The sequence below is a fragment of the Brassica napus genome, chromosome C3 (genome assembly GCF_020379485.1).
Source record: "Brassica napus cultivar Da-Ae chromosome C3, Da-Ae, whole genome shotgun sequence".
NCBI lineage: Eukaryota > Viridiplantae > Streptophyta > Magnoliopsida > Brassicales > Brassicaceae > Brassica > Brassica napus.
This window is the reverse complement of record NC_063446.1, coordinates 23027330-23054226: the sequence shown is the minus strand read 5'-3', so window position 1 is coordinate 23054226 and position 26897 is coordinate 23027330. Positions and strand designations below refer to the sequence as shown.

Below are 26897 nucleotides of genomic sequence, written 5' to 3'. Positions count from 1 at the left end.
AAATCAACACAATCTTTACTCAGACCTTACAGTGGATTCGCTTATTGATCCTCATTTGCGAAGATGGAATTCGCAGGCGATTCGGGCTTTGGTGGACCCACAGGATGTGAAATTAATAGAGAGTATATATACCTTTGAGTAGGACTCCGATGGCAGACAAAGATGGATGACATTTCACAAATAATGAAAAATACACGGTTAAATCTGGATATCAGGTGGAAAGGATATATCCAGATAGGGAAAAACCATCAGTAGTGTTTGGACCTACGGTGGATATTTTGAAGGCACATTGCTGGAAAATACGGTGTCCACCAAAGATTAAACATTTCCTATGGCAATTGGTGACAGGGTGTATAGCAGTCAAGAAAAATCTGCATAAGCGAGGGATTCCCGGAGACATTGTTTGTGCAAGATGTGGTGCGGAGGAGGAATCAATCAACCATGTGTTTTTTGAATGCCCTCCTGCACTTCAGACATGGGCTCTTTCAAAGATTCCAACAAATCCAAATATGTTTCCGACAAGTTCCCTCTTTGTGAACATGGATCATCTTTTTTGGAGAGTGCTTCCACAGATGGAAGATCATCAGTTTGCATGGATACTATGGTATATTTGGAAGGGAAAAAATAATAAAGTCTTTAGTAATATGGATGTAGATCCGCTAGATACCCTTAAACTGGCTGATACGGAATCAAAGCTTTGGGCTGAGTCGCAAATTCTGACTGATGAAAAGAGAGTTCAACAGGTTGGTGCAATGGTTCTTCCGTCAATCCCAGGAAGATGGTGTTTTACGGATGGTTCCTGGAAAGATAATGATATTTTCTCAGGACAAGGATGGTGTAGTACTCTAGAGGGATTTGCGGTTTTGATGGGTGCAAGGAATGTTCGGGCGTCCCTTTCTCCACTTCATGCAGAAATGGAAGCTTTGTTATGGGCAATGGAATGTATAAAAAACTTACGACAATTTTAGGTTACGTTTGCAACAGATTGTTCTCAATTGGTGAAGATGGTTTCAACACCAGAGGATTGGCCAGCATTTGCAAGTTATTTGGAGGATATAAACAGCTTGAAAGAGAGTTTTTCCTGTGCAGAGATTATCTATGTCCCAAGAACTCAGAACAAGCAGGCGGATAGCTTAACCCGTAGCGCTAGGAAAGAAACGTCTTTTGTAGTTCACATGGATCAAGATCTCCCAGTTTGGTTTAAAGAGTCTATATGAGTCTGTAAAGTAGATGACAAAAAAAAAATAAGTAAAATATAATTGATTAGTTACTTAGATTAGTATTAATATAAATTGAATTCATCAGTTTCAAAAAATAATAGATTAGTTATTTAGTTTCTTAATTTTAGGTAAAATATATATTTAACAATAATTAAGTTAGATATAAATATATTAAAATAATAAGAAAGGTAGTTAAATTTTATGATCCAACCTAAACTATTTGTAAGTAAATAAATATTGCAAAACGCTTAATATATTTTAGTGGGTCGTATATTTGTTTTTTTGTAACACAGTGGGTCGTATATGTAATCACATAGACTTTGTTTCTATATCATAATTCTTAGATATGGTTGGGTGAGAAATAAAATGTACGTACAACTGAATCTGGTTTGGTATTTAGCCGTCGGATAATTGTTTCTATAGTGTGGAATAGTAGGCTTGTTTAATAAACCGGTTTGGTATTTAGATTACAATCGTATGATATTATGTATATAGTGCAATCTAGATAATTTATGAAGTGTTATAAGGTGGTATTTTTTATGAAGGTTATAAGGTAGTGTTCGTAAAACAAATATATATCTTAATAAAACCAACTGAAAATTATTTAGTATTTTTGTATAGTTTACCCATATAAAGAAAGAATGAAGTATATGCGGTACTATATTTTCGTGTACTAATAAATAAAGTATATATGTTGTATAATCAAATCGTGTACAAAAATATATGGGCCTAATAAATAAAAGTATTTGCAAAATAATTGTTAGAGAAATATAAGGTAAGTCAAAATTTAAAGTAAGACCAAAATATTATTAGTCAAATGAAAAGATGCAACAATTTTGTATAGGTAGATTTTTTAAGATTTCTTCTTTTTAATAGTATACTAGGTCGGGCGGGTATTTATTTTATGATTTTAGTTTTTCTTTAAATATATTAAATGATGTATTCGTAATATTTAAAAATAAATTTATATCATAAATTAATCTTTACAATTCTAATAAAAACTAAAATTAAAATTTTAATAAAATATTCTGATATAAATTTTAAATTTCTAATTAAAATAATAAAGAGGTGGGTCATAATTTTTCTAATTCCAAAATCTTAGCATCCCTTAAAAAAAAGAAAGTAAATTTATAATACATAAAATATATAAATATATTTGCAACTATAAATTCTACTGAAATAAATTTGTTAAAGAAAAATAATCTTGCGTTGTTGTTGTTTATTTCTAGAGCTTGACCCATGACAATATAAATATTTGTTTTCACTTTAATTTTTTTCTTTGTACTATTGGTATGATATATATATTTGTAAATTAAAATGTATTATATAATTGTTAATATAACATTTTAAAAACATAACAATTTTATTTATTACTTTCAGTAATTATATGTTGTGATTTTAATCGTCTATTATATCACAGTGTAACATATAAACAAATCCATTATTTATAAAAATTGGACTTATATTATAAAAGTATTATTCTAATAATATATGAATAAATTATTTTCATTTTATTTATATGTTATATAAATTGATTATGATGTGTGATTTTTTATTTTATTATTTATTACTAATAAGTATTCAATATATTAATACGAAATATATCAAGAAATCTATTTTGGTTAAGATTTGAATAAGAAAATATATTATTTAAATTAGGAAAAGAAATAAAATGTTTAAATCTATTATTTAAATTAAGAAAAGGCAAGCATATGTCAATATAGGTTCAATAAATATTTTATGGCATTTCAATATAAATAAATGGTAAAACTAAGAGGTATTTTTATTTTCTAATTCAATTTTAATAAGACAGTTTTAATAATATAGATATTACACAAAATAGTTAACAGATGGTTAGGTGCTTCTTATAGTATTAAACAAAACAATTACTCTCTCCGTTAGTCGAAAATAAGATGTTTTAGATTTTTTACTTGTTCTACAAAGATAGATTTTCTATATGTTTAAGGTATTTTTTTATACTTTTAAAAAACATTAAATGAGAATATTTGAATTGATTAAATTTTATTAGTGAAAAGTTATTGAAAAGTGTATAATAAAGTAAAAGAAAAATTAAATTATAAACGTTTATTGAATTCTTAATAAGCGTGAACACTTTAGAAAATTTTAGTCCGAGGAACAGAGTACAAAGGGAGTAATATATATGAGACATGAAGTAGTTTAACGTGATTCAGTTTCTTCTGCAAATATGCATTCAAGAGATTCTCCTCCATAACTTATGATTTGTTTTATCAAAAAACACTTTTGTTGGTCGCCATCTAGTCTTTTTTTTCGTTTTCTCTGTGACTATTAGATGGAGATAGACACTATACATATAGATATATATATATAGACGTGATCATCAGAATATAAAAATAGTAAATAGTGGCGACAAAAAAGACGACTTCAGATCTGTGACCTAGGACGAGCAAAGAGAAGGGGAGAGGGAGACTATCGTACACTCCTCTCTGCAAGCCGGTGTCCTGTTGCGAATACAGCGTTTTCTCGAAGTTTTTTTTTTCAAAAATTTCCACCGTGTGGTGTGTTGACGTGGCTAGCAAGATTTGGAAAAGGATCAGAATGCAACGTTCTGTTGGATCCAGAGGTAGAGGAGAAGCTTCCATGGTGAAGAGAAGGCATCAAGACGAAGATGATGAGATCATTAGGGTCCCGGCCTTTGACAACTCAGACCTGATAGAAAAATTTAAGCTTACCCTGGTTGGACGTATGTTCCATTCAGATGGTAGAAGCGTTGAAGCTCTTCTGAAACATATGCCGAAACGCCGTATCTGGGATGTTGAAGGCCGAGTAAGAGGCACGAACTTAGGAAATAATAAGCTCCAGTTTGATTTTGACAAGGAAGAAGACCTACAGAAGGTTCTTCAACTACGGCCATGTCACTTTAATAAGTGGAGTTTCTCGCTGGAAAGATGGATTCCAACCATTAAGGAGGACTTCCCTAACATGATGCTGCTATGGGCGACAGTGTCAGGCGTACCTATTCACTACAAAAAGCTGGAAACCTACCAAAGTGTAGGCAAGGCTCTCGGAACTTATGACTTTGCTGATATCGAAGGGGGCCGAGTAAGAGTCTTTATTAATGGTGACCTTCCTCTGAAATTTGAATACAAAGTGGGTTTTCAGAACGGGGATGTGGTGAAGGTTACAATCATCTACGAAGACCTTCACAGGCATTGCTTTACGTGTAAAAGAATTACACATGAAGAAGGAACGTGCCCAGAGTTGACTGAAGTTCAAAGAGAAAAGAATCGTCTCTTAAGGATCGAACAGAAGGAACAAGAGGATAAGGCTACTTAGGAAGCTTTCTCAAATCCCTTTCGCCGGAATCCGGAAGCATACCACAAACCGCCAAACCACCGCGAGAGTAGAGATATTGATCTAAGAAATGAAAAGGCGTATGTGACAAACCAGAGGCGGGAGGATCGCCACGAGAACCGTCAAGAATATGGTAGATCGCATGACCTCCGAAATAGAATCACGGATCGGCGAGAAGCTCAGTCCAAAAACGTTTGGAACCGTTTGGATAACTCCAATCAGTCTGAACTTCCCCGGAATCGGGAGAGATACCACCCCTACCAAGATAGCTCAAGAATGGAGACTAGGGGAAAAAACAGAGATACAACTTCCTCCTCGGAATGGCGCCCTAAAGATCGCAAAGACAGGAGGACTGATAGCTACAGTAGCTATGTGAAACAGACAGGGAAAGGGAATGATCATACTGAGCGTCATGATAATCACTCCCCCAGGAGAAGGCACTCTCCAGATTCTCAACGCACCATCTCAGAGAACTTACAGAGTAAGTGGCCCAGAGGACACTATGGGGGGAGACGTTCCCGATCGCCACCTACTCAAACCATGGAGTGGAGACCGGTGCGCAAATACACAAGAACAAAAGAGACTAACACAACACTGAGACAAGAGAATGCTGGGAGTAGAAGCATAGAACTTACCGGGACGGCTGGACCTGAAGCTGCAAAGAGTGGAAGAACTAGTGTTGATATCAGAATTCAAAGTGCCCAGGAAAATCGTCGTCAACAAGTCATTGGCGAAGAAGGGGAACAGGAGAAAATCACGCCGAGGGTGACTGAGAATCTCGCTCCAAGTTTGGAGAGAGAGACAGATACCAACATGTACAACAAGGAGGTGGTAACTGAAGTGGAGCTCCACAAGGAACCCATGCTTGGGATAGATAAGGATCATGTCGACACAACAAAGGATAATGAAAAAGGAGAGGAAGACATTGATACAACCATTGCTAAGTATGCTGAGCTGGCTATGAATGAAGAGATGATGGAGAATGATGACTTACTAGATGAAATATCTGAAGAAGAAATACAGGCTTTTGAGAAGGAACTTGAGGATGAGAGAATCGAGGCAATCTCACAGCTCTCCCCATCCAGGAAGGACCGGCCGTCTCTAACTAAGCCAAAGGAACCTTCTGAAGTACAGGATGTTGAGGCGGTAGCTCGGGGCACTTCCAAAAAGCCGGTTCTAGGAAAAACTGATACGACGATCGCTCAAACAATAGGAAAGAGGAGAGGAACACGTAGCCCTGATCTCAAAGGTGCCGCTGCCTCCAAGAAACTAGCAAGTCGTGGAAGGCTTTCCCCGAAAACAAAGCTGCTAAAGCCTCCGAGGGAGCCAAGTGCATCGGCTCGGAACAGTCTAAAATTCCCTCGCCATGAGGTGTATCTCTCTGCCATTAAAGGCAGAAAACCAGTGTCAAAATCAGGTTCGGTGGTGTCCCAGAAACCATCCAGTTCTCGGATATGAGTACAATAGCTTGGAATTGTCTGGGGGCTGGAGCGTACCTGACGAAACAACATCTCCGGGAGTTAAATCGCTGTTTTAATCCTAGTTTTCTTTTTCTTTCAGAAACAAAAAAATAATTTTTCTTTTATGCAAGACTTTAAGTTTGAGTTTGGTTATGACAATGTGTTCACCGTGGAACCAGCTGGGCAAAGCGGTGGACTAGCTTTATTTTACATGAATGATGCTGATGTGAATATTGAATTCTCGAACGATCGAATGATAGATATTGCAGCAAAGATTGAAGGACACAAGGTCTTTATGACCTTTGTGTATGGTGATCCGGTAGTCGAATACCGCGAAAGAGTATGGGAGAGATTGACGAGAATCAGCTTAAGACGGTCAGGAGCATGGTTGATGGTGGGGGATTTTGATGAGATCACGAGTAACTTAGAGAAGAAGGGAGGGAGAAAACGCACCGAGGCGCCCTTCCTAGCCTTCAAGAACATGCTGGCGAACTGCGGTATGATCGAATTCCCTCACTCGGGCAATTTATTTTCCTGGGCAGGTAGGAGAAGATCATGAAGGATCCAATGTCGCTTAGATAGAGCGGTTGGTAATGAAGATTGGCACCAAATATTTTCCCACACTGATGTGGAGTATCTCTTGCGTTGGGGCTCAGACCATAGGCATGTACTTGTTCGGATTAAATCAAAGGAAGGGCGAGGACGAAGATGTTTTAAGTTTGATAGGAGGTGGTTCGGCAAAGAGGGCTTTATCGAAACTGTTAAGGAAGGATGGGGACATGTAGACTCCAATAAATCACCTCATTTATACGAGAAGATCAAGAATTGTTGCAGAGCTATCTCCCGATGGAAACGAAGCAACCCGTCGAATACCAAGAAGCTCATTAAGGACCTCAAGCGTAAATTAGACCAGTCTCAAAACGATGATTCCGTATCGAGCGAGGAGGAACTAGAACTAAAATGGAAGCTTTGCGAAGCATACCGGGAGGAAGAAATTTTCTGGAAACAAAAGAGCAGGGCCCTATGGCTAAAAGAAGGGGATAGAAACACAAAGTTCTTTCATGCAAAGACGAAACAACGTAGAGCTCAGAACCGAATAACAAAGCTATTAGACTCGATGGGGAATTGGATTGAAACTGAAGAAGGTATTGAGCATTTGGCGACTGAATATTTTCATAGCCTGTTCACGTCCTCTTTCCCCGAAGATAACGAAGAAGCTTTCCGGTATATTGCCGCGTCTGTCACTGATGACATGAACACCCTTCTGACAAGAGCACCTTCAGAGGAAGAAATCAAAGACGCAGTCTTTGCGATAAATCCAGAAAAAGCACCTGGTCCAGATGGGATGACTAGCCTCTTCTACCAGAGATTCTGGAAAGTAATCGGGAAAGACATTATAAGGACCGTACAAGAATTCTTCGCCACAGGGGAGATGGATCCACGTATCAACGAGACCAACATATGTCTCATACCTAAGACGAACAGACCACAGTCCATGACTGAGTTCCGACCAATCAGCCTATGCAACGTCAGTTACAAGATTATATCCAAAGTCTTATCTTCCCGTCTAAAAAAGGTGCTTCCTGAATTTATATCGGAAACTCAATCAGCCTTTGTGGCTCGACGTCTCATCACAGACAATATTATAGTAGCACAAGAGATGTTCCATGCTCTACGGACGAACCCAAGTTGCCAGAGGAAATATGTCGCCATTAAGACAGACATGAGTAAAGCATATGATCGTGTAGAATGGGGCTTCCTAGCAAAACTTATGGAGAGGATGGGATTTGACAACCGCTGGATACACTGGATCATGAGTTGTATCTCTTCGGTTTCGTACCAAGTCCTTATCAACGGAGAAGCCAAAGGACATATTATCCCCTCTCGAGGGCTACGGCAAGGCGATCCTCTATCGCCCTTCTTATTTATCCTATGCACAGAGGTGCTGATATCTCAGATTAAGCAGGCTGAAGCTGAAAAGAAGCTATCTGGTATCAAGATCGCTCGAGCATGCCCCGCGGTATCGCACCTGCTGTTTGCAGATGATAGTCTGTTTTTCTGCAAAGCAGAACCGGAAGAATGTCGCGAACTAATGCGACTCATCGACGTCTATGGCAACGCCTCAGGACAACAACTGAACAAATCCAAATCTTCAAATTTGTTCAGTTCTAAGGTTGTAGCGTCCAAAAAACTTGACCGGAAAAGGTCTCTAGCCATCGATCAAGAAGGTGGAATGGGAATGTATCTCGGCCTACCGGAAAAGATTTGTGGCTCTAAAAAACAAGTCTTCAGCTTCGTCCAGGAAAGACTCAATAATCGAACTAACTCATGGTCAGCAAAACTCCTATCTAAAGGGGGTAAAGAAGTGCAAATTAAATCGATTGCTCAAGCGGTACCCTCTTACGTCATGTCATGTTACCTATTACCACAAGGGATCACGCAGAACCTATCCAGCGCAGTGTCCCGGTACTGGTGGAGCACAAAGCATAACAATAGAGGTTTACATTGGATAGCTTGGGACAAAATTTGTATCCCACTTGAATGTGGCGGCCTGGGGTTTCGAAACTTCAGAGACTTTAATCTGGCCCTCCTGGCGAAGCAGTTGTGGCGTCTCCTAAAGTTCCCACACTCGTTATTAGCCAGAGTTATGAAAGGCCGATACTATCGCCACTCAAATCCGATGAATGTCGGTATTGCGCATAATCCTTCGTATGGATGGAGAATTATATCTGCGTCGCGACCGCTACTGCAGCAAGGACTACGGAAGAGGATAGGAAATGGTGTTGATACAACGGTGTGGGAAGAACCATGGCTACCATGTAAAACATCAAGACCTCCTGTTAGCAGAAGCAACCACTACGACCAGGACCTCAGAGTACATCATCTGATTGATCATCAATCTCAGACCTGGAACCGGAACATGCTAAATGAATTAGTGAGAGCCGAAGATATCCCAAGAATCTTATCTCTACGCATAAGTAGAACTGGCAGTCCGGATTGTGTCAGCTGGGACTTAACAAAGTCTGGGCTCTACACGGTGAAATCGGGATACGAGATGGCCCATGAGATGAGAACCAGGTCTCTATCCCCAACAGTCGCAAAACCTAGTACCTTAACTCCCAAGAAAGCGATCTGGAAACTAAAAGCACCAAGAAAGCTCAAACATTTTTTATGGAACTCAATCTCCAGTTTTATTGTGACGGTGGAGCAACTGAAGAATCGTCACTGTGCGCGGGAAAGCACTTGTGTCCGGTGTGGAGCGGAGACAGAATCAATCATCCACACTCTGTTCGAATGCCCACCAGCCCTCCAATGCTGGGCTCTGTCTCCTATTCCAACATCTCCGGGGTATTTCCCGAGTAGTTCTCTCTACGCTAACTTTGATTACCTACTTTTCAGAGCCAGAAATCAAGGAGTGAGCGCGCAACAATTGGAGGCATTTCCATGGATCATATGGTACATATGGCGATAAAGGAAGCCGAGAGCTGGCGTGTAGCTCAATTGGCAGCAGAGAATTTTGATATTGGGGGAGATGATCTGCCAGTAGGTGGCGATCAGATGAGACATGGAATTGAAGCAGGGAGGTGGAAATGCCAGGTTGACGCATCTTGGATCGAAGATCAGGGCGCTACAGGTCTCGGGTTTGTGCTACTTGACGATGGAAGATCCACCCTGTTCGGGGTCAAGGGTAACATCAGCTCGGTTTCACCTCTCCATGCGGAAGCAGAAGGCATAATCTGGGCGATGCAGGAGATTCTTAAAAGCGGGAGAAGAGAGATTCAAATTCTGTCGGATTGCGAACAACTAGTGAACATCATACTAACCGATATGGAATGGCCAGCCTTAGCGCCGGAGCTAGACGAGATTAAAGCATTATCCTCTGATTTCTCAAGCTTCTCTATATCTGCTATTCCAAGATCACAGAATGCATGTGTGGACAGACTCGCCAAAGGTGGCCGACTACGCAAGCTAAATCCCTCAGTTAGTGTCTTTGCGCCCATATGGCTAGCCCCTGAAGCTAGTCTAACGGCTGCAGAGTATTCTTTAGATTCTATTTCGATGTCAAAAAAAAAAAATAGTAAATAGTTAATAGTTAAATATGGTGCTTGATTGTAGGGTTGTTATTGATGGAAATATTTCTTTTTGAGAGAACAAATTGATTTCACTAAAGCAGGTTAGTTAGGATTGAATCATGCCTAATATATACGCAAATTTGATGTTGACTTCGCTTAGAATATTCCGATTGTAAAATTTTAAAATTGACTGGACTATCTCCAAAATCTTCCTAATAAGAACATTTAGATACAAGTGAATCATGCCAGATATCTTTAGCAAAACGTGAAAAATAAGTTTAAAATTTTATATCCATATTTTATGTTGTTGTCATAGTGAGTGCATATTGTGGAACATTTTTTCACAATTTGCTACAAAAAATTCCAAACACAATTTGTTAAATATACGACCACAAATTGTTTAGTGTATATTTTTTTGTTTGGTAAGAAAAAAGAAAAGAAAAAGAAAAAGTATTAGTTATGTGCATCATACTGATGACATTAAAATTTGATACTAATAGCGATTTTATAATGAATTTCTAAAACGTATTGTATAAAGTATATGATTTTTGATGTAATTTTAATGAAGTCCTAAATAGTTCAGAATGTGGTTACTATATTATGTAAAAAAACATGTATCCTTAGTGTATATGGGGGAGATGGTTATGAACGGTATGGTGGATATATATGTATACTTCATTTAGCTATAATGATGACAATAAAAATTGTACGTTATTATACGATGAAGCACAATATGGAAATATTAAACAGAAATTAATTGTAGGTTCCAATCGGTTGATTTCTTAAAACGAAAAATAGATAACTATGTCAAATCAAGAGATATTAATTCAGTGGCATTAGGCTGTAATTATTTAGAAAAAATCAGGTCAAATCTAATTTTACTTCAGGTTAAATAGATTAGATATTTGGCATTAAAGTACAGCTTTGTGGTGTTCAGTGCTTGTTGGTTCGCATGTTTCCTTGTAGCTCAGCTTTGTCTATAGTTTTTGGTTTTTCGGTTTTCTCGTGGTCTCTGTATTCTATCAAAAATTTTAGAATTGGTATAAAATTTAACATTTTACCAAAAAGAATATTTAATGATAAGGTACCGTACGATCAAGTATGTCACTCTCGATCGTAATGATTTATGATGCCATAAGCTTTATGTGCCTGCCACTATTTTCTTATTTTTCATAAAAAACATGCTTCCTGGAAATCGATAGTGTATAGAAAAGTATAATAAGAAACATATGATATCTGATGTTTATTATACAGTTAGGACAACAAAGAAAATGGGTTGTCGTTAAGATGTTAAAAAGAATAATTAAGGGTTAGTGTTTGTTTGTTATGCGGTCAAGTGTCCATATGGTTAAGGAACATGTAAATGTATAGTATTTTATTAATTTAAAATTCTATAAATATAAAACATGTTAAGTTTAAAATGTTTACGCTGCATTTTAAGAATAGGTAATTTGTGTAATGATATACTAACACAATATAAAAATAATTATGTTATGAAATATTAACTTAATATTACTTAGGATAAACATGAATAACAAATAAAATTTTGTGTTTAATTTGTTTCTTTGAGATCTTGATGATTAATTGAAAAAGTGGATCTCCTTTTTTATGGCTACTTTTATTTATTTTTTGTTATGATTTGCCAATACACACAGCTCCACAACTCTTTATTTAGAGAGTTAAAAGTTGCAATGATTAATAGCTAAGCATTACAATGGTTCATCACCAAAGGTTACCATTATGAATAGTTGCAATGATTTATCATAGTTGTAATAGTTCATATCTAAAGTCTACAATCACCAATATAGTTGTATAGTTTATATATATATATATATATTATAAAATATTTTAATTGTCCAAAAACTAAACTATCTGAATATTTATAGATAATTTTAATATTTTTTAATGTATATAAAATAGATAGGAAAATGAACAAAAAGATAACTCACTGAAATTTATTTATATTTTAGGATAAAAATATTTGTCTTCGGCAATTTTGAGAATTCTTAAAAATTTATGCAGTTTTTAAAATGAAAAACACATCCTTTGACAAAAAAAATAAATTTTTAAAAAATCATTAGAACAATTTATTATATAAAGATATATTTTATATTTTTTACAATCTCCTAAAACTTATAGTAATTTTTTACATGAAAATAAGTTTTTATAAAAAGACACCTTTTATACGTTTTAATAATCTCTTAAAAACAAATGCAATGTTTAGATTGAAAATAGTCAACCTTTCAACGTTAATTAATCCAACTGATTTTGTTAGAATTTAGTTATTTTGGATTTTAATGGACTTTTATATTTAAATTAAGTGTAACCCAAATACGTACTTTTCATCTTAGTTTTTGGAAGGATTTCAAATATACCGTACTCTCTGTTATCCTTTAAAAGTTGATTGGATGGACAAGAAGACGTGTGTACTCCACTAAACTTTTGTGTGCGAACTGAAAAAACATAACTTAATTCTTCGTCTAAAAACACTATCGTTGTAATTCCTTTTGAGCATAATAGCAGCATTATGCTGATTCTTAAGGAGTTTTAAGAAGGGTAAGGTCCACAAAAATCATAAAATCCATTTCTTTTTACTCTTCGGTAAGAGACGAGTCCGGTAGAATTTTTGTACTGTTCGCGGATTCCACTGACACGTAGCGGTCTGCAATTGATCAATTTTTAATTTTTTTTTTAAATTAGACAAAAAAAATAATAATAAAAAAAAATTAGAATTCAAGCTCCCCTTTTGCGGTAATGCTGCTCTAAGGGCATCTCCATCCCAACTTCATTTTTTCTTCTAAAATGGAGTAAAAGTGGATATAAAGTAAGGAATGCTTCAACCCAACTCCATATCTTACTCCATAATGAAATTTACTCCATAAATGGAGTAGTTTATTTTTTGTTTGTTCATCACTTCATAATGGAGTGGGAAATGGAATAGGGTTAGAACAATTTTAATTCATTTTCATTTTTACTCTATTTTGAAGGGAAAAATGAAGTTTTACATCGGAGATGCTCTAAGAAATGGGGGGTTTCTTCCCCTTATTTCTCAGCAAAAATAATAATTAAATAATGTAAAAGAGGAGAGAGGATAGAAAAGAGGTGAATCGTCCCTCCAAAAAGAAGCGTTCAACAATTCGTGAGAGCTTAATATGCCATGTGCCTCTTTTTAGTTAATACACCACATTAAAAATAAATACACAACTACATAAAATGAAAATAACAATATAGTAAATGCTAGAAACTCATTCCAAGAATTGATCCACTGCTGATGCCCCTGTAATTCCAAATGGCGGAGCCAACGTGTATATGACGGTTTCGAAAGACCTTCTCATGTGTTCATATGCCGGATCTTAATCAAAAAGCCCTCTAACAATATTATATATTTTCTGAAACTTGGGTGATTTTGAAAATAAGAAATTTCATAGCAATCAGTAAAGTATACATTCCAAAGAATTACAACGAAATCTACTTGCTTGTATTGAATTCATCAAAAATTCATTAAAACTCACTTAAACTCAGATTCCAATACTCAAATTCAATTCCTTCAAATTACCATAATCAATAGCAGCTCCTAAGGTTCACATCCTTTGACATTAATTGAAATTCCTATTAATAGATAAAATAAATAATTGTAATAAAATTAACATACACAACTTTGAAATTAATTTTGTCTTCTATAATAAAAGACAACTTTAAAACTCCTACATTTTAAAGAATGAAAACACACAACTTTTCACATTATAATAAAAAGACACAAAATTCTACACACATAATTTTATATTTGTAATCTTTTAAAAATAATCATAGATACACATAGTCACTTTTTTTTTGAAACACTTTTTTGTTAAACACATCGTCACATATTTTCAATTTAAAAGAATAGTCACAATTTTTAAATATAAATAATCACATTCTTTTAATTTAAATATAGTTATTTTGAAAAAAAATACTTATATGAATAGTCACAACTTTTCAATTGAAAAAAACACACAACCTTTCAATTTGAATCTCGTCCGTGCCACCAAACTGCCTTCATCGTGTAGAAATATACCCCAAAAACAAAAGCTGTTAAGCCTCCCGCTACAACCGCGTTCTTGCTTTTTGGGCCTAGAAAACTCAAACCTGGAAAAATCGACATTGTTTCAAAGTCTTTAACCTGCGAGATTCACGAAAAGTGTAAGCTGTCACACGTTATAGAAGAGACTCCAAATATCAGAACAATAATTAGCTTGATACTACAAATATTAAGTGAGAACTTTATAGCATTTAACAATGCGGAGACTCCATAAGCCCTGGGGAACTGGAGGAACATAGATATGTTTGTTCATATAGTGAAAACAAGAATATTGATATGTTGCAAGAATATTGATGTTAGAGTTCCTAAGTTTTTATTATTAGTTTGATTAGTGAAAATTTTGTTTTGTGAAATACATGTCAAAGACTATTTATAGATTTTAAAAATATATTTGAATAGTCCCAGCTCTTCAATTTGAATAGTCACAACTCTTCCAATTTAAAAATAGTTATTTTAAAAATATACTTATCAGAATAGTCATAACTTTTCACTTTTTAAAAAATACTTATATGAATTTTTAGAAAATACACAACCTTCCAACATTGAACTTTTTGAAAAGACAACATTTTATAAAAGACACAACTTTTTAACATAAGTGGGATTCACAAACTTTGTAATTAATTGAGATTGTTATTATGAGTAGATAGATAAAATTTTAAAAATTAAATTTTTGGATTATTTTTCGAAGTTGATATTGAAATTTAGACATAAATAAAAATTCAAAATTAAATACATTATAAAAAAAATTAAATTAGAAAAATTCTCCAACAATTGCATTTATGGATTACATATAATAAGAGAGATATACAAACATTATAATTTTGGTCACACAGAATCTCAATTTATGCCACATCTCATTACTGATAATTAGGATATCAAGATTTTTAGATATAGTTGAATTTTCTGATATCAAAACTATTCTATCTAGATTTCTTTCATTTTAAAATACAGAAAACTATATTATCTAAATATTTTTTTACCATAAAATATCGTATATATATTACTGTTATTTACCATTGATGGATTATCTACCTCTTTTTAAACTCTACCCTCCCACTTGTCCATCATTATAAATCTATATATAAGATTATGGGATTGGAGTGAGGTGTTCATATAGACGATTGATACATATGGCTATGTGTTGGATCACTTCACTTCCAGAAGATGTTATTATAGAATGTGTGGCTCGTGTACCTAGACGTTACTATCCCTCTCTTTCTCTGGTTTCGAAGTTCTGTCGATCTCTTATAGCATCGCCACAACTATACGCGAGACGGTCTCTCTTGGACCGCACCGAATGCTGTCTCTATGTTACCATTTATTCACGCGACGATGGTTACGACCGTTTGTATACTCTACGTCAGAAAATCAACTCTAGTGGAGATTATTGCTTGGTCCCTATCCCATCACTCCCTCCAATGCCTTCTTATGGCAGCTACGTGGCTGTTGGTTCAAAGATCTACGTAATGGGCGGATCTTGCTTTGAAGTCTCATCTAATGCATTAACACTCATCGATTGCCCGCTTCACACGGCAAATCATCATCTCCCTAACATGCCAAGGGCAGTCGCTAGTTCGGTCTCTGGCTATATAAACGAGAAAATATATGTCATTGGAGGATGCCGTTCACGTTTCCCAGTGTTTTCAGAGGGGCCCATGGATGTCATGGTGTTTGACGTAAAATCTGAAACTTGGGAGTCCAAAACAAGACCAGACAATCTGGTGTTCGATTGGTATTCTAATAGTGCAGTGACGTGGGATGATAAGATTTATTTCAGGGTTTTAAAGCATGGCTTTGTTTACGATCCGAGTCAAGATAAAATGGAGAAAGACGACATGTTAAAATCTTATCATTGGGTCGGTAGTGAATGTGTTATCGAGGGAGTATTGTACTACTATTCTACAGCTTCGAAGATTTTAAGAAGTTATGATTTAAAAGAAAGGTGTTGGAAAAGGGTCAAGGGTGAGATAGGATTGAGCGGGACTACTCGTGCACGCACGGTGACGTACGATAAGAAGGTGGTTGTGTTTTTAGAGAAAGATATTGATCGGAATAAAGTAGAACTTTGGTGTGCTGAGATCAAACTAGAAAGGGATGAACAAGGAGAGATTTGTGCAAGACTTGATTGGTGTGGTTGTGTGTTTGAGGGACACTCTAGATTGATGAATTGTCTAGTTCTTAAGGTTTGATGCTTTATGCGAATAAGTTTAAATTGAACCTCATTTAGATGAAACCAAATATTTGGTCTCATATGCATTTTGATGGACCCATCACAAATTCCTGATTAATTGGTTAAATATATTTTGTAATCAAAGTTGGTATCTCAACAACTTATTTATTGCCAATTTATGAAGTTGATGGAGGTGAACTAACCAAAACTTAGATTCTACTTGTTAGACTCATTAGCGCGGCATCACTGATATCTTGTTTGTTCATAGTTGAAAATGTTTGTTTTATTCCAGTCTTTCTTATTTCCACTTTCCTTCGCTTGTCAATGGTGAATCTAATTCAGACTCTTTTGTTTCATCCCACGACATGTTAACTTCCTTCCTAAGAACATGTTTATGTTTCTCTTGTCTTCATTTTATTTATCAGAGGGGTTATTGGAACAAATTCTAAAAGATGAATAGAGTTAACAAATTTTATCAAAATTTTTTATATAGAAATCATTTGGTTGCTATTGATTTGTTAGAAATTGATTGTTATTAAATTTTCCATTACTTCAGAACCAATGCATATGATTACAAAGTTGATAACATACCTAAAAATATATTAATCTAAAATTTGGGGGAAGGAAATAATTTTTTCAATTAAAGTTTCAAACCAACATCTATAGCAGTAGACGGTGGTACACTTATTTACCAACAATTACAGTAACCGAAAACTCAAAAACAATGAATCCATCGCCACCCTTGATCTGCTCTCTCTCCCGTGGGCGTTCCGTGACAGTTATTTCAGAGGCTTAGTAGCGGTTCAAGTAGGTTCTGCGTCTGAACTTGTTGTAGTCTGGCATATCTTGGATCGGACCAATGGCTGAGATTGCAAATGTCCTGCGCATTATCCCCAAAATAAACCCTTTATTACCCTTTGCGTTTTGAACTCCCTTTTTTTCTTTTGTTCTTGCTTGTTTGGATAGATAAATAGGACGAGAGAGATAGATAAACTTACCTTGTCATAGATATACTTGTTGGCAACACGTTTGATAGTGCTGGCATCAACAGCATCGATTCCTAGCAAAGAGTTCAGCGGTTGGGATTCGTCTCCCATAGGCCATAGGTCAGCAGCTGCATATATCACAAGTCTCGGTAAGTTTTATACAATTGATTTTGCAGGTTACAAAAAAGTAAAGCATAAACTAGAACCAAAACTAAGATTTGTTCTCTCATTGACCAGTGCATTTATGTTAGGGAAATTTTAAAATCAGTTGAAATTGTTCTACAAACACGTGAGTCAGAAGCTGAAGCTGAGCGTTAACCTGATTCCGCGCACGTGTCACATCAGCGTTTGAAACTCGGAAGGCCAACTTGGTTACCTCATGAAAGACATAATAAGGCTCACTTATTTGAGCTAATAAGGCCTTATGAAGAAGAATGTAGGCCCACTAGTGTATATACGGGACGGGTTTAAGGCATGGATCTGGAGAAAACCCTAGCCGAAATGGTAAAGACGCATATATAAACTTGTGGGAGATTAAACGCCCTACTCCTTTGCGAGAGACTCAGCTGCGTTTGAGCAAAACTCCTGTTGTGGAACAATTAGCCATGGCGACAGGTAAAACTGTGAAAGACGTCTCGCCTCATGACTTCGTCAAGGCTTACGCTTCTCATCTCAAGCGATCTGGCAAGGTCAGTGCTCTTCTTCTCATCCTAAATCAACCAAAGTCTACACATTTCTGATTTTCGGTTTCATATGTTGAGTTTTTGCATTGTAATTGGTTATCATACAGTCTACTAGTCAATAACAAATACATGTTATATTGTCGGATTGAAATTAGTATCTTTAGCCAACAATAAATCAAAACCTGTAGCTTTCAGTGTTTTTTTTCATACTGAATTCGTAATATGATGTCGTTTGTTCGCTTATTAGTGTCTTTTTGATCAATTGAATGATTTGTCTTTGTCTGTACCGTAAGTTAGTTGAAAGATGTTTGTAATTGGCCATGGTCATCACTAGTTGTTTACTGCTGCTTCTTGACTTTGTTTCTTTCTCACGTATGCTTCGAATTCTTAATGTAATGTCTCTTGTTGGGAACATTAATTGAAGCCCAAGCAACTCTTTTTTTTTACTATGTTGATAACCATTTATTAATGTAATGTCTTTTTATTTTTTTTCAGATCGAGCTTCCCCCATGGACAGACATTGTGAAGACCGGTAAGTTGAAGGAGCTTGCCCCATATGATCCTGATTGGTACTACATCAGAGCTGGTAATCTCTCTTTCTCTTTCTCTTAGTCTTGCTATACTAAATCTCTGCAACGCATGAAGAATTTTTTTTTTTTCCAATACCCTCTTGTTATGCAGCATCTATGGCAAGGAAAGTGTACCTGAGGGGAGGTCTTGGCGTTGGTGCTTTCCGTAGAATCTATGGTGGAAGCAAGAGAAACGGCAGTCGCCCACCACACTTCTGCAAAAGCAGCGGTGGTATTGCCCGTCACATCCTCCAGCAGTTGGAGACTATGAACATTGTTGAAATTGACACCAAAGGGTAACATTACTTCCTTTAAAATCAAAACCTTTTCTTTGTATATCTTTCTTTGAAAAAGAGGCTGATGGTTACAAACTCTCTTTGTTTCTTTCAGAGGAAGAAGAATCACTTCCAGTGGGCAACGGGATTTGGACCAGGTTGCTGGACGTATTGCAGCTGAAATTTGAAGATCTGAATCTTGTTTTTAGTTCTACTACTTTTGAAACCAATGTTCTGTTTTTAGTCCTTTGTCTTTTACTCTCAAGAACCATTATCAATATCATTGCTGAAGACTTGCTCTCATAATGTTCAAAACTTATTGTCTTTTTTGTTGGCTCTTTGAACATCTAAAAATCGTCAGCTGAACTATAAGACAATTCAAAATGTTTTAGTGGAAAGCTAGTTTCTGAATAAGCTTTGAACCAAGACAGGTTTCAAAAGATAGAAACAATTACAGGATGAATCTGAGTATCTGAGAGTTACTTGCTCATTACTGTGATGATAACAAAGAGATTGATCATGAACGTGGAAACAAATGCATGCGAGTTGCAACTCATAAATGGCTTCTTCAAATGGTAACAATTTTGTTTGGCAAGTTATGATGATAATATGGACAAGGACAGCAACAAGAAAAGAAGATAGTGAAGAAATGTGCAAATGGAAGGCAATGCTTTTTTAAAGGTCTTGCTGGTACAAGAGATCGCTCATGTAAGATCCTGTTTCACTCCAAGATGATGTACTGCAGCATCTCTTGTGTTGTGTCTTGTGTTGTGTCTTGTGAAACTTGGGATCTCGAGGTATCGTCGGGTGCTTGCTCGACCTTCATTAGCAAACAACAACAACAGTTTATCTTTCTGAATACTCCTTGTAATGTTTCTATCAAGATGAGAACTGAGCCCAATGAGTGTGTTATTATTTACCTTCTGGGGATGAATGGTCGATCAAAGTATGGCATTGGTTGTGCCTTTGGGATCAATTCTTTCCTCAACCTTCTTAACTCTTCTTCTTCTGCTACCTTTTGTTGCTCTTCTCTTTCTGCTTTGTATTGCTCTATTAGACTCATTTTCTCAGCAACCTGGTACAATGAAGCCGAACTGCTGAGGATGTATACTAGTCATTTGATAGACTGAAAGACTAAGACTCTGCCTGTGCAGGTTCAAGTTCAGGTCATAACTAAAAACTGAAACATGCAATTTCTCTCTCAAGTATTGAATGAATGTAATCATTGCAAGGTCTTTTACCTGGTAATCAAATTCTGCACGCTCCATTGCTCGAATGTCTGAGTGGAGCTTCAAGTCTACTGGTGTTGTGATACCTTTCACATGAGGCTTAACCAGACTCTGAAACAGAGAAAAACAACATTGCAATGTTTAATTAACCTTCTTCAAAAGCTTTTTTTACTTAATAAACGATATCATCTTACAGTACCACATCAATATCAAAAAACTCTATAAACGATATGGTATTGATATAACTTAATGCTAATAAAAAGCAAAGGATAGTCTCACCTCAGGTTCATCAGTTGTCCAGGGAAGACCTTGAGCTATTGGGATTCTCATTTTTTCTTCCTCTATGGTCATCTCTTGTAGCTTCTTTGCTAACTCTTCTTCTTTCATTCGTCCACGTTCCTACGTACACATAGACCAACAATCACAAACAAATCATATCCTGAGAAATCTTTATCTTAATTTGATTCTGCCAAGTTTTATACCTCAGTTCTAAGTTTGAATGGCTTCAGAGAAGTGACTTTGACCTGCTTCTTCTTTGATATTCTACTACCCATTGAAGCAGAGGAGTCCAAGCTCTACATCAACCATACAAGGAGAGAGAGATATTCAAGATAATCACTAAGAGTCTAGATAAAACCAGATGTTTGCATACATGAAAGCTAACACACTTACATTTCTTCTGCTCCTCCTCCCACCATTTGAATTAAGGCTTGAAACACTGTACCATCACCCAATCAGAGAGAACAAAACTGAAGTATTCATAAGAAAAGTGGATAATTTGAACAAAAATCTCCATTTGGTTACCTGATGTTGTCCCATGATGAACAAACTGAGGCGTGAGGTTGTTGTTCTAGTCCAAGATTGGTAGCTGTTAAAACCAAATCAGATGGTGAAAATGAAGAACTCCAAGTGACTTGTTCAGTCTCAGCTTCCTCTGGACACTTGGGCTGCTTCAGGCTCATCCCAGGCAACTCCCATCTCAGAGCTTTCTTAATCTTCTTATCATCCTTTTCGTTGCCTTCTTTTGCCTTTGCAAAGGGGAAGCAAGTAAGCTTGTCGAATGCCTTAACGAGATGCATCACTTTACCATATTCAGGGAGGCTCCTTCTGGCTTCCTCAAGCACCTTTTCTCTTCTCCTCTTCATCGAACAAACATCGATTTCATCTTCTTCCTCCACATTCTGGCTGGATTCTCCAGTTTCGACCTCCGAATCTCCTCGCTTTTTGAAGAACTCTTCATGCGAAGCACGGAGAGTTTCATATGCAACACAAACGCATTTCTTCATGTTATTAGCTCCACACTTACAGTCCACTCGTGCGACCACAGACGCTGAATCTTCCTTCTTCTTCTTCTTCACCACCACGAATCTCCTCTCTCTGATACGATTCCGTGGCGAAAACGCCGCCTGGCTCGGATTAAGCTTCGATCTCGTAACCTTCTCCGCAGATTCACTCGACTTCGAGGACGCAGACCCGGAGATCCTCGCGCGCGAGACGTTAGGGTTCGAGTTCTCCGATGAGACTGAAACCACTTGAGCATCCGATTGAAATCTGATCGGATCCATAGGAGATGATGACAGAGTAATGAATCGCGAAAGGGATGAATCAAAAAACTCAATCGCAATTAGGGTTTGTTTCGAAGTGAGTGATGCAAAATTATTGGTAGGGAAGAAGAAGAGTTAGAGAGAGGAGGGAAAATGGAGGGCAAAGTGTGACCGTTGCGACTTCTTTGGAGGCGCAATTTTGTAACGGTTCGTTAATTACGGGATTAATTGTTTAATTTCAAATTTTTTGGTTTTAATGCTCTGGATAATTATGTATGTCCATTGGCTTATGGGCCTTTGTTTCTTCCTAAATGCCACGTCGGACCTTCTATCTGAAACCAAAGGTCTAGTTTATGCTTCTTTCTTCCTTCCCTCCTTCGCTTATTAATCTCTCTGTTTCTCTACTCTCTCTCTCTCTTCTCACTCTTACTCTCGTTTTCTCGGGAAAGTGAAGAAAAATCGATTCTTTTAGCTATCTCCATGCTCATAGTTCTTGGGTGATTGGTGAGAGTCTTTTCGCGGATCATCTCTGGGTCTGACGAGCTTGGCGTCGATGGATGATCACCAAGAATTCGAGAAACCCATCTTCGACTTACACAACAGGAAGGTTCGAAGCTCTCGTATGAAGAAGAAGAATCGTTTAGGAGAATCGATGAATCATCATTACGAAGAGATCTTTTGCTACTATGGATTGAGGGAAAGCCCGAAGAAGAGAACAACCCAGAAATCTCTGCGGGTTAAGAAGAAGCGTCTGGTTCGTTGCGGAGAGTGCGGTAAAGGGTTTCGATACGAGAAGTGCCTGAGGAATCATAGCGAAACTATGCATCCGTTGAAAGAGAAGAAGAAGAAGAGCGAATCTATGAGAAGGGATCTGTTGTGTTTCTTAAGGAGTGGTGGTGTGCAGAGGAGAAAGAGGTCGAAAAGAGTTTCCAGGTACAAGAAGAGTCTTCCTCCACTCTCTGTTTCGTCTTCGTCTTCTTCTTCTGCGTTTGGGAATGATGGAGAACTGTTGGAAGTCGCTGAGTCTCTGATTATGTTGTCTAAGAGTGGTGATGCTCTGTTTTCGAATCTAGAGTTGAATGAGAGAAAATGTGAAGATGGGTTTTTGGGTAATGAGCAAAAGCTAGTTGGGTCTTTGAGTAATGAGCTTAAACTTGTGGGGATTAGAACTGATTCTAATGGAACATCGAAAGAGCTTTTGGGTTTCTTGGGAGACAAGAAGGTTATGAAAGAAGATGAGGTAGGAGCAGAGAGTTTTGGGGAAGAAGTTAGGTTGGAGAGAGTGAGCTTGGACGATAAGAAAGCTGAAACGGATACAGAGCAGAAACTTGGGGGTCAAGAAGCTGTGTTTGAAGTTTCAAATTCAGCAAGTAAGGGTTTTCAGATGAACAATGAGCATAGGTGCAGGCTCTGTGGGAGGGTTTTCTCGACGTATCAAGCTCTCGGTGGTCATCAAACGTTTCATAGAATGAAGAACAATTCTGAAAAGTCAAAGCATGAGATGCAGAGAAGAGTCAGTAGAAGCTGAAGTTGAGAGTGGCTCAGTGACATTGACTGGTGGAATATTGGAGCTGAGGTAGTGAAGAAGAAGATAAGCTCTCCCTCACTCACTCTTTTTCTGTAATGGAGTTTTTGGAATTTTGTATTCAAACTCCATTGTCCTTGTCTTGTAAAGTGTAACATACGTAAAAGACTTTGCTTTTTTGAAGTCTTTAGTTTCGAAGTTGTACAGTTTCATTGTAGTCTTGCTATGGTTTAGTGATCAGGGAAAAAAAAACTCGAGACTTTTTGGGGTTCCTTTCTTGTTTCTCAAGAAACTGAAGAAATCATTTTGCATTAAGCTAATCCTAAGATCTATTTGTTTTAAAAAAAAAAAAAAGAGTAGGAGTAGCTAAGCTTATTGTCGACTTCACATAAAGAGTTGTCAATTTGTGTTTTAATAGTCTATTACTATTCCTAATTCTTTTCTATCAAAATTATTATTGTTTGGGCATGAAAGTAGGAAGAAACCTATGATTAGCTTTATACAAAAAAAAAAAAAAAAAAAAAGAAAAATAAACTCAAGGTCAAGACACCACCAATCCCAAACTCAATTTTAGCAGCATAGAAAAATCTTAATCAAATCTGTTAACCCATTTATAACTACTGATATCTAAATACTAATTACGATTTTTTTTTTTCCTTTTTGTTTTGTTTTGTTTTGGGATTTTGTGTATTAATTTTGGCCATTAAGTTTTAGATCCACCGGCGAAATCACTTGAAAAAAAAAAAAGCCTCAACATTTTGTTCTCCTCTCATTGATTTTGTCTTTGATCGAACTCTGTAATATCTAGCTGTAACACGGATTCGCGGAAAACTCATTTGTGTCGAATTGCTTAAGATCAACCCTCAGAGAGAGTGTGACGGCGGAAAGATCTGAAATTCAGATCATCGCTGGTTGTCGGAGATCTAAATGCGGTCTGGGAAAAGGCCACAAGGAATAAAAAGAAGAGCTAATAGGAATCGAGCATCGTCGGATACGTGAGCTAGATCAAGATAGGAGCAGGGGAGGTGATGTTGTATGGATTGGGATTAGGATTGGGATTGGGATTGGGATTGGGGGGAGGAATTAGGGTTGTATCGGATTGGAATCATCAGGTTAAAGGAGGAGGAGGATGCAACTTCAGATATCGCCAAGCATGAGAAGCATCACGATATCGAGCAGCAATGATTTGATGAAGATCAAAGTCGCACCTCGTCACATCTCTTACCGAACTCTCTTCCACACTATCTTAATCCTCGCCTTCCTCTTGCCTTTCGTCTTCATCGTTACCGCTCTTGTTACCCTTGAAGGTGTCAACAAGTGCTCCTCCATTGGTAACTAACTAAAGTTTATTCACAGTTTTGGAGAATCTTAAAGAAGCTCTTCTCTTTTTGCTTATCGTGCATATGTTTAGATCCCTTCTTGTGTACCTTTCTTATTATGTTCATTTGATGAAAGTTTCTCTGTCTTTTCTTTTTTTTTTTCTGTTGCTTCAGATTGTTTAGGGAGGCGGTTAGGACCACGTTTTCTTGCTAGGATAGATGATTCAGAGGTGAGTGATTATTTCTTCTTTTCAGATTTTTTTTATTTTATTTTAACAAGTTAAAAAGATGGATTCCTCTGTATCGTTTACATCTTTTTGTTCTCCCTCCCACGTTTCTGTTGCAGCAGAGACTAGTTAGAGACTTTTACAAAATTCTAAACGAAGTAAGCACTCCAGATATTCCAGATGGCTTAAAGCTTCCAGCTTCTTTTCGCCAGCTTGTTTCCGATATGAAGAACAACCACTACGATGCCAAAACATTCTCCCTCGTCCTTCGAGCTATGGTACATCCTCCACTCCGAAATTAATAATTGTTAAACTGTAGATTTGTTGATGTTTATGTGATTCGATTTGAACAGATAGAGAAGTTTGAAAGGGATACAAGAGAATCCAAGTTTGCGGAACTTATGAACAAACACTTTGCAGCAAGTTCGATTCCTAAAGGAATCCACTGTCTCTCTTTAAGACTAACCGATGAGTATACCTCCAATGCTCATGCTCGGAGACAGCTTCCTTCCCCTGAGCTCCTCCCTCTTCTCTCAGACAACGCTTACCACCATTTTGTTCTAGCTACAGACAACATCTTGGCTGCTTCGGTTGTGGTCTCATCAGCTGTTCAATCATCTTCTAAACCCGAGAAAATTGTCTTCCATGTTATCACAGACAAGAAAACCTACGCGGGGATGCATTCTTGGTTTGCTCTTAACTCCGTTGCTCCTGCGATCGTTGAAGTCAAAAGCGTTCATCAGTTTGACTGGCTAACAAGAGAGAATGTTCCTGTTCTCGAAGCTGTGGAAAGCCATCACGTTATCAGAAACTATTACCATGGGAATCATATCGCTGGTGCAAACCTCAGCGAAACAACTCCAAGAAGATTCGCTTCGAAGTTGCAGTCGAGAAGTCCCAAATACATATCTTTGCTCAACCATCTTAGAATATATCTACCAGAGGTAACAAAGATGTCTGTCCTTTTGATTCAATCATTCGGATTCGAGAATATGAATGTAATGCTTGTTTGTTTGTTTGGCCTTTTTTGAATAGCTGTTTCCAAACTTGGACAAGGTGGTGTTCTTAGATGATGATATAGTGATCCAGCGAGATCTATCTCCTCTGTGGGATATTGATCTTCACGGGAAGGTAAATGGAGCAGTGGAGACTTGTAGAGGAGAAGACGAATGGGTTATGTCAAAGCGTTTTAGGACCTACTTCAATTTCTCTCACCCGCTCATCTCACAGCATTTGGATCCGGAAGAATGTGCTTGGGCTTATGGAATGAATATCTTTGATCTACGGACTTGGAGGAAGACAAACATCAGAGAAACTTATCATTATTGGCTAAAAGCGGTAAAGCATCAGAGAAACCTGCAATGTTTTAATGTTTTATAATTTTTTTTAAAATGGCAAATCCTTGAGTTTGGTTTGTGGTTTTGATGTGATGTGTGCAGAATCTGAAGTCGAATCTAACAATGTGGAAGCTTGGGACATTGCCTCCGGCTCTGATTGCATTCAAAGGGCATGTTCAGGCAATAGATTCGTCTTGGCATATGCTTGGGTTAGGATATCAGAGCAAGACCAACTTAGAAAACGTGAAGAAAGCTGCAGTGATTCACTACAATGGCCAGTCAAAGCCGTGGCTGGAGATAGGGTTCGAGCACCTGAGGCCATTCTGGACAAAATATGTGAACTACTCAAATGATTTCATTAAGAGTTGTCATATCTTGGAATAGCAAACAGAAAAGCATTCAGATGATCTTGAAGCGACCTGGAGATTTTTTTCGGATTTTAGCTGGGGTGATGAAACCAGTTACAGAGCTGCAGGAGAAAGATTCATTCTTCTGTAAAGATAGAAGGTACCCTTTTGTTGAGATTCATTTCGGTTTCGATTAGAGATTCCAAATTCTTGGATCTGTTACAAGAAAAAAAAAGGTTTATGGACACACCAGAAGAGGATTTTTTGGTCATGATAGACCAAAAGGAGAGCAACGACAACAACAAGACTGTTACATTTGTTCCTGATTTTTTTGACAGTTACTATTTGATTTCATTGGTTGTTACTGTTTAGTGAATTTATTAAGAACATTATTGCTTTGTTAAGGTCCCATTTATGACACCAATCATGAGACTTTTCTTGATGCCGAGGTTACCACTTGATGATGTTGATAGGTAAAGTAAAGAAAGAGAGGACATGATATTAGTTGATAAATACTTTGAT

General features: G+C 37.1%; 6 protein-coding genes and 1 long non-coding RNA gene across 9 annotated transcripts; 5 read left to right on the top strand and 2 right to left on the bottom strand.

Annotated features, from left to right (window-relative positions):
* The first annotated feature begins 3797 nt into the window (after positions 1–3797).
* Positions 3798–4535, top strand: LOC106384125. Its single transcript, XM_013824138.1, has one exon. The coding sequence runs from the start codon at positions 3798–3800 to the stop codon at positions 4533–4535; it is 738 nt and encodes a 245-aa protein (XP_013679592.1).
* A 5119-nt stretch (positions 4536–9654) lies between these two features.
* Positions 9655–10136, bottom strand: LOC125583328. Its single transcript, XR_007320356.1, has 2 exons — positions 9838–10136; positions 9655–9750 (listed from the first exon to the last, which is right to left on the bottom strand). It is a non-coding gene; the product is annotated as an uncharacterized LOC125583328 (long non-coding RNA).
* A 5158-nt stretch (positions 10137–15294) lies between these two features.
* Positions 15295–16353, top strand: LOC106384126 (F-box/kelch-repeat protein At4g38940-like). The gene has a single exon (XM_013824139.1). It carries the CDS (start codon positions 15295–15297, stop codon positions 16351–16353), a length of 1059 nt encoding a protein of 352 aa, XP_013679593.1.
* Positions 16354–17793: 1440 nt separating this feature from the next.
* LOC106388645 (40S ribosomal protein S19-1-like) lies at positions 17794–19173 on the top strand. The gene is made up of 4 exons (XM_013828761.3): positions 17794–18009; positions 18499–18589; positions 18685–18868; positions 18963–19173. The coding sequence occupies exons 1-4, from the start codon at positions 17926–17928 to the stop codon at positions 19033–19035; spliced, it is 432 nt and encodes a 143-aa protein (XP_013684215.1). The 5' UTR covers positions 17794–17925; the 3' UTR covers positions 19036–19173.
* Positions 19174–19393: 220 nt separating this feature from the next.
* LOC106386588 lies at positions 19394–21679 on the bottom strand. The gene is made up of 7 exons (XM_022698159.2): positions 20881–21679; positions 20749–20794; positions 20559–20651; positions 20356–20475; positions 20089–20187; positions 19768–19922; positions 19394–19667 (listed from the first exon to the last, which is right to left on the bottom strand). The coding sequence occupies exons 1-7, from the start codon at positions 21639–21641 to the stop codon at positions 19523–19525; spliced, it is 1419 nt and encodes a 472-aa protein (XP_022553880.2). The 5' UTR covers positions 21642–21679; the 3' UTR covers positions 19394–19522.
* A 470-nt stretch (positions 21680–22149) lies between these two features.
* On the top strand, positions 22150–23417 carry LOC106443854. The gene has a single exon (XM_048750037.1). The coding sequence runs from the start codon at positions 22174–22176 to the stop codon at positions 23146–23148; it is 975 nt and encodes a 324-aa protein (XP_048605994.1). The 5' UTR covers positions 22150–22173; the 3' UTR covers positions 23149–23417.
* Positions 23418–23735: 318 nt separating this feature from the next.
* Positions 23736–26817, top strand: LOC106388646 (probable galacturonosyltransferase 13). 3 transcript variants are annotated; one of them, XM_048750036.1, is made up of 7 exons: positions 23738–24201; positions 24233–24476; positions 24639–24694; positions 24811–24969; positions 25045–25635; positions 25727–26029; positions 26131–26817. In XM_048750036.1, the coding sequence occupies exons 2-7, from the start codon at positions 24275–24277 to the stop codon at positions 26410–26412; spliced, it is 1593 nt and encodes a 530-aa protein (XP_048605993.1). In that variant the 5' UTR covers positions 23738–24201; positions 24233–24274; the 3' UTR covers positions 26413–26817. The 3 variants fall into 3 exon arrangements, with proteins under 3 accessions (XP_013684217.2, XP_013684216.2, XP_048605993.1); XM_013828763.3 differs by having other exon boundaries at positions 23736–24476; positions 24814–24969; XM_013828762.3 differs by having other exon boundaries at positions 23736–24476.
* The last annotated feature ends 80 nt before the right edge of the window (positions 26818–26897 follow it).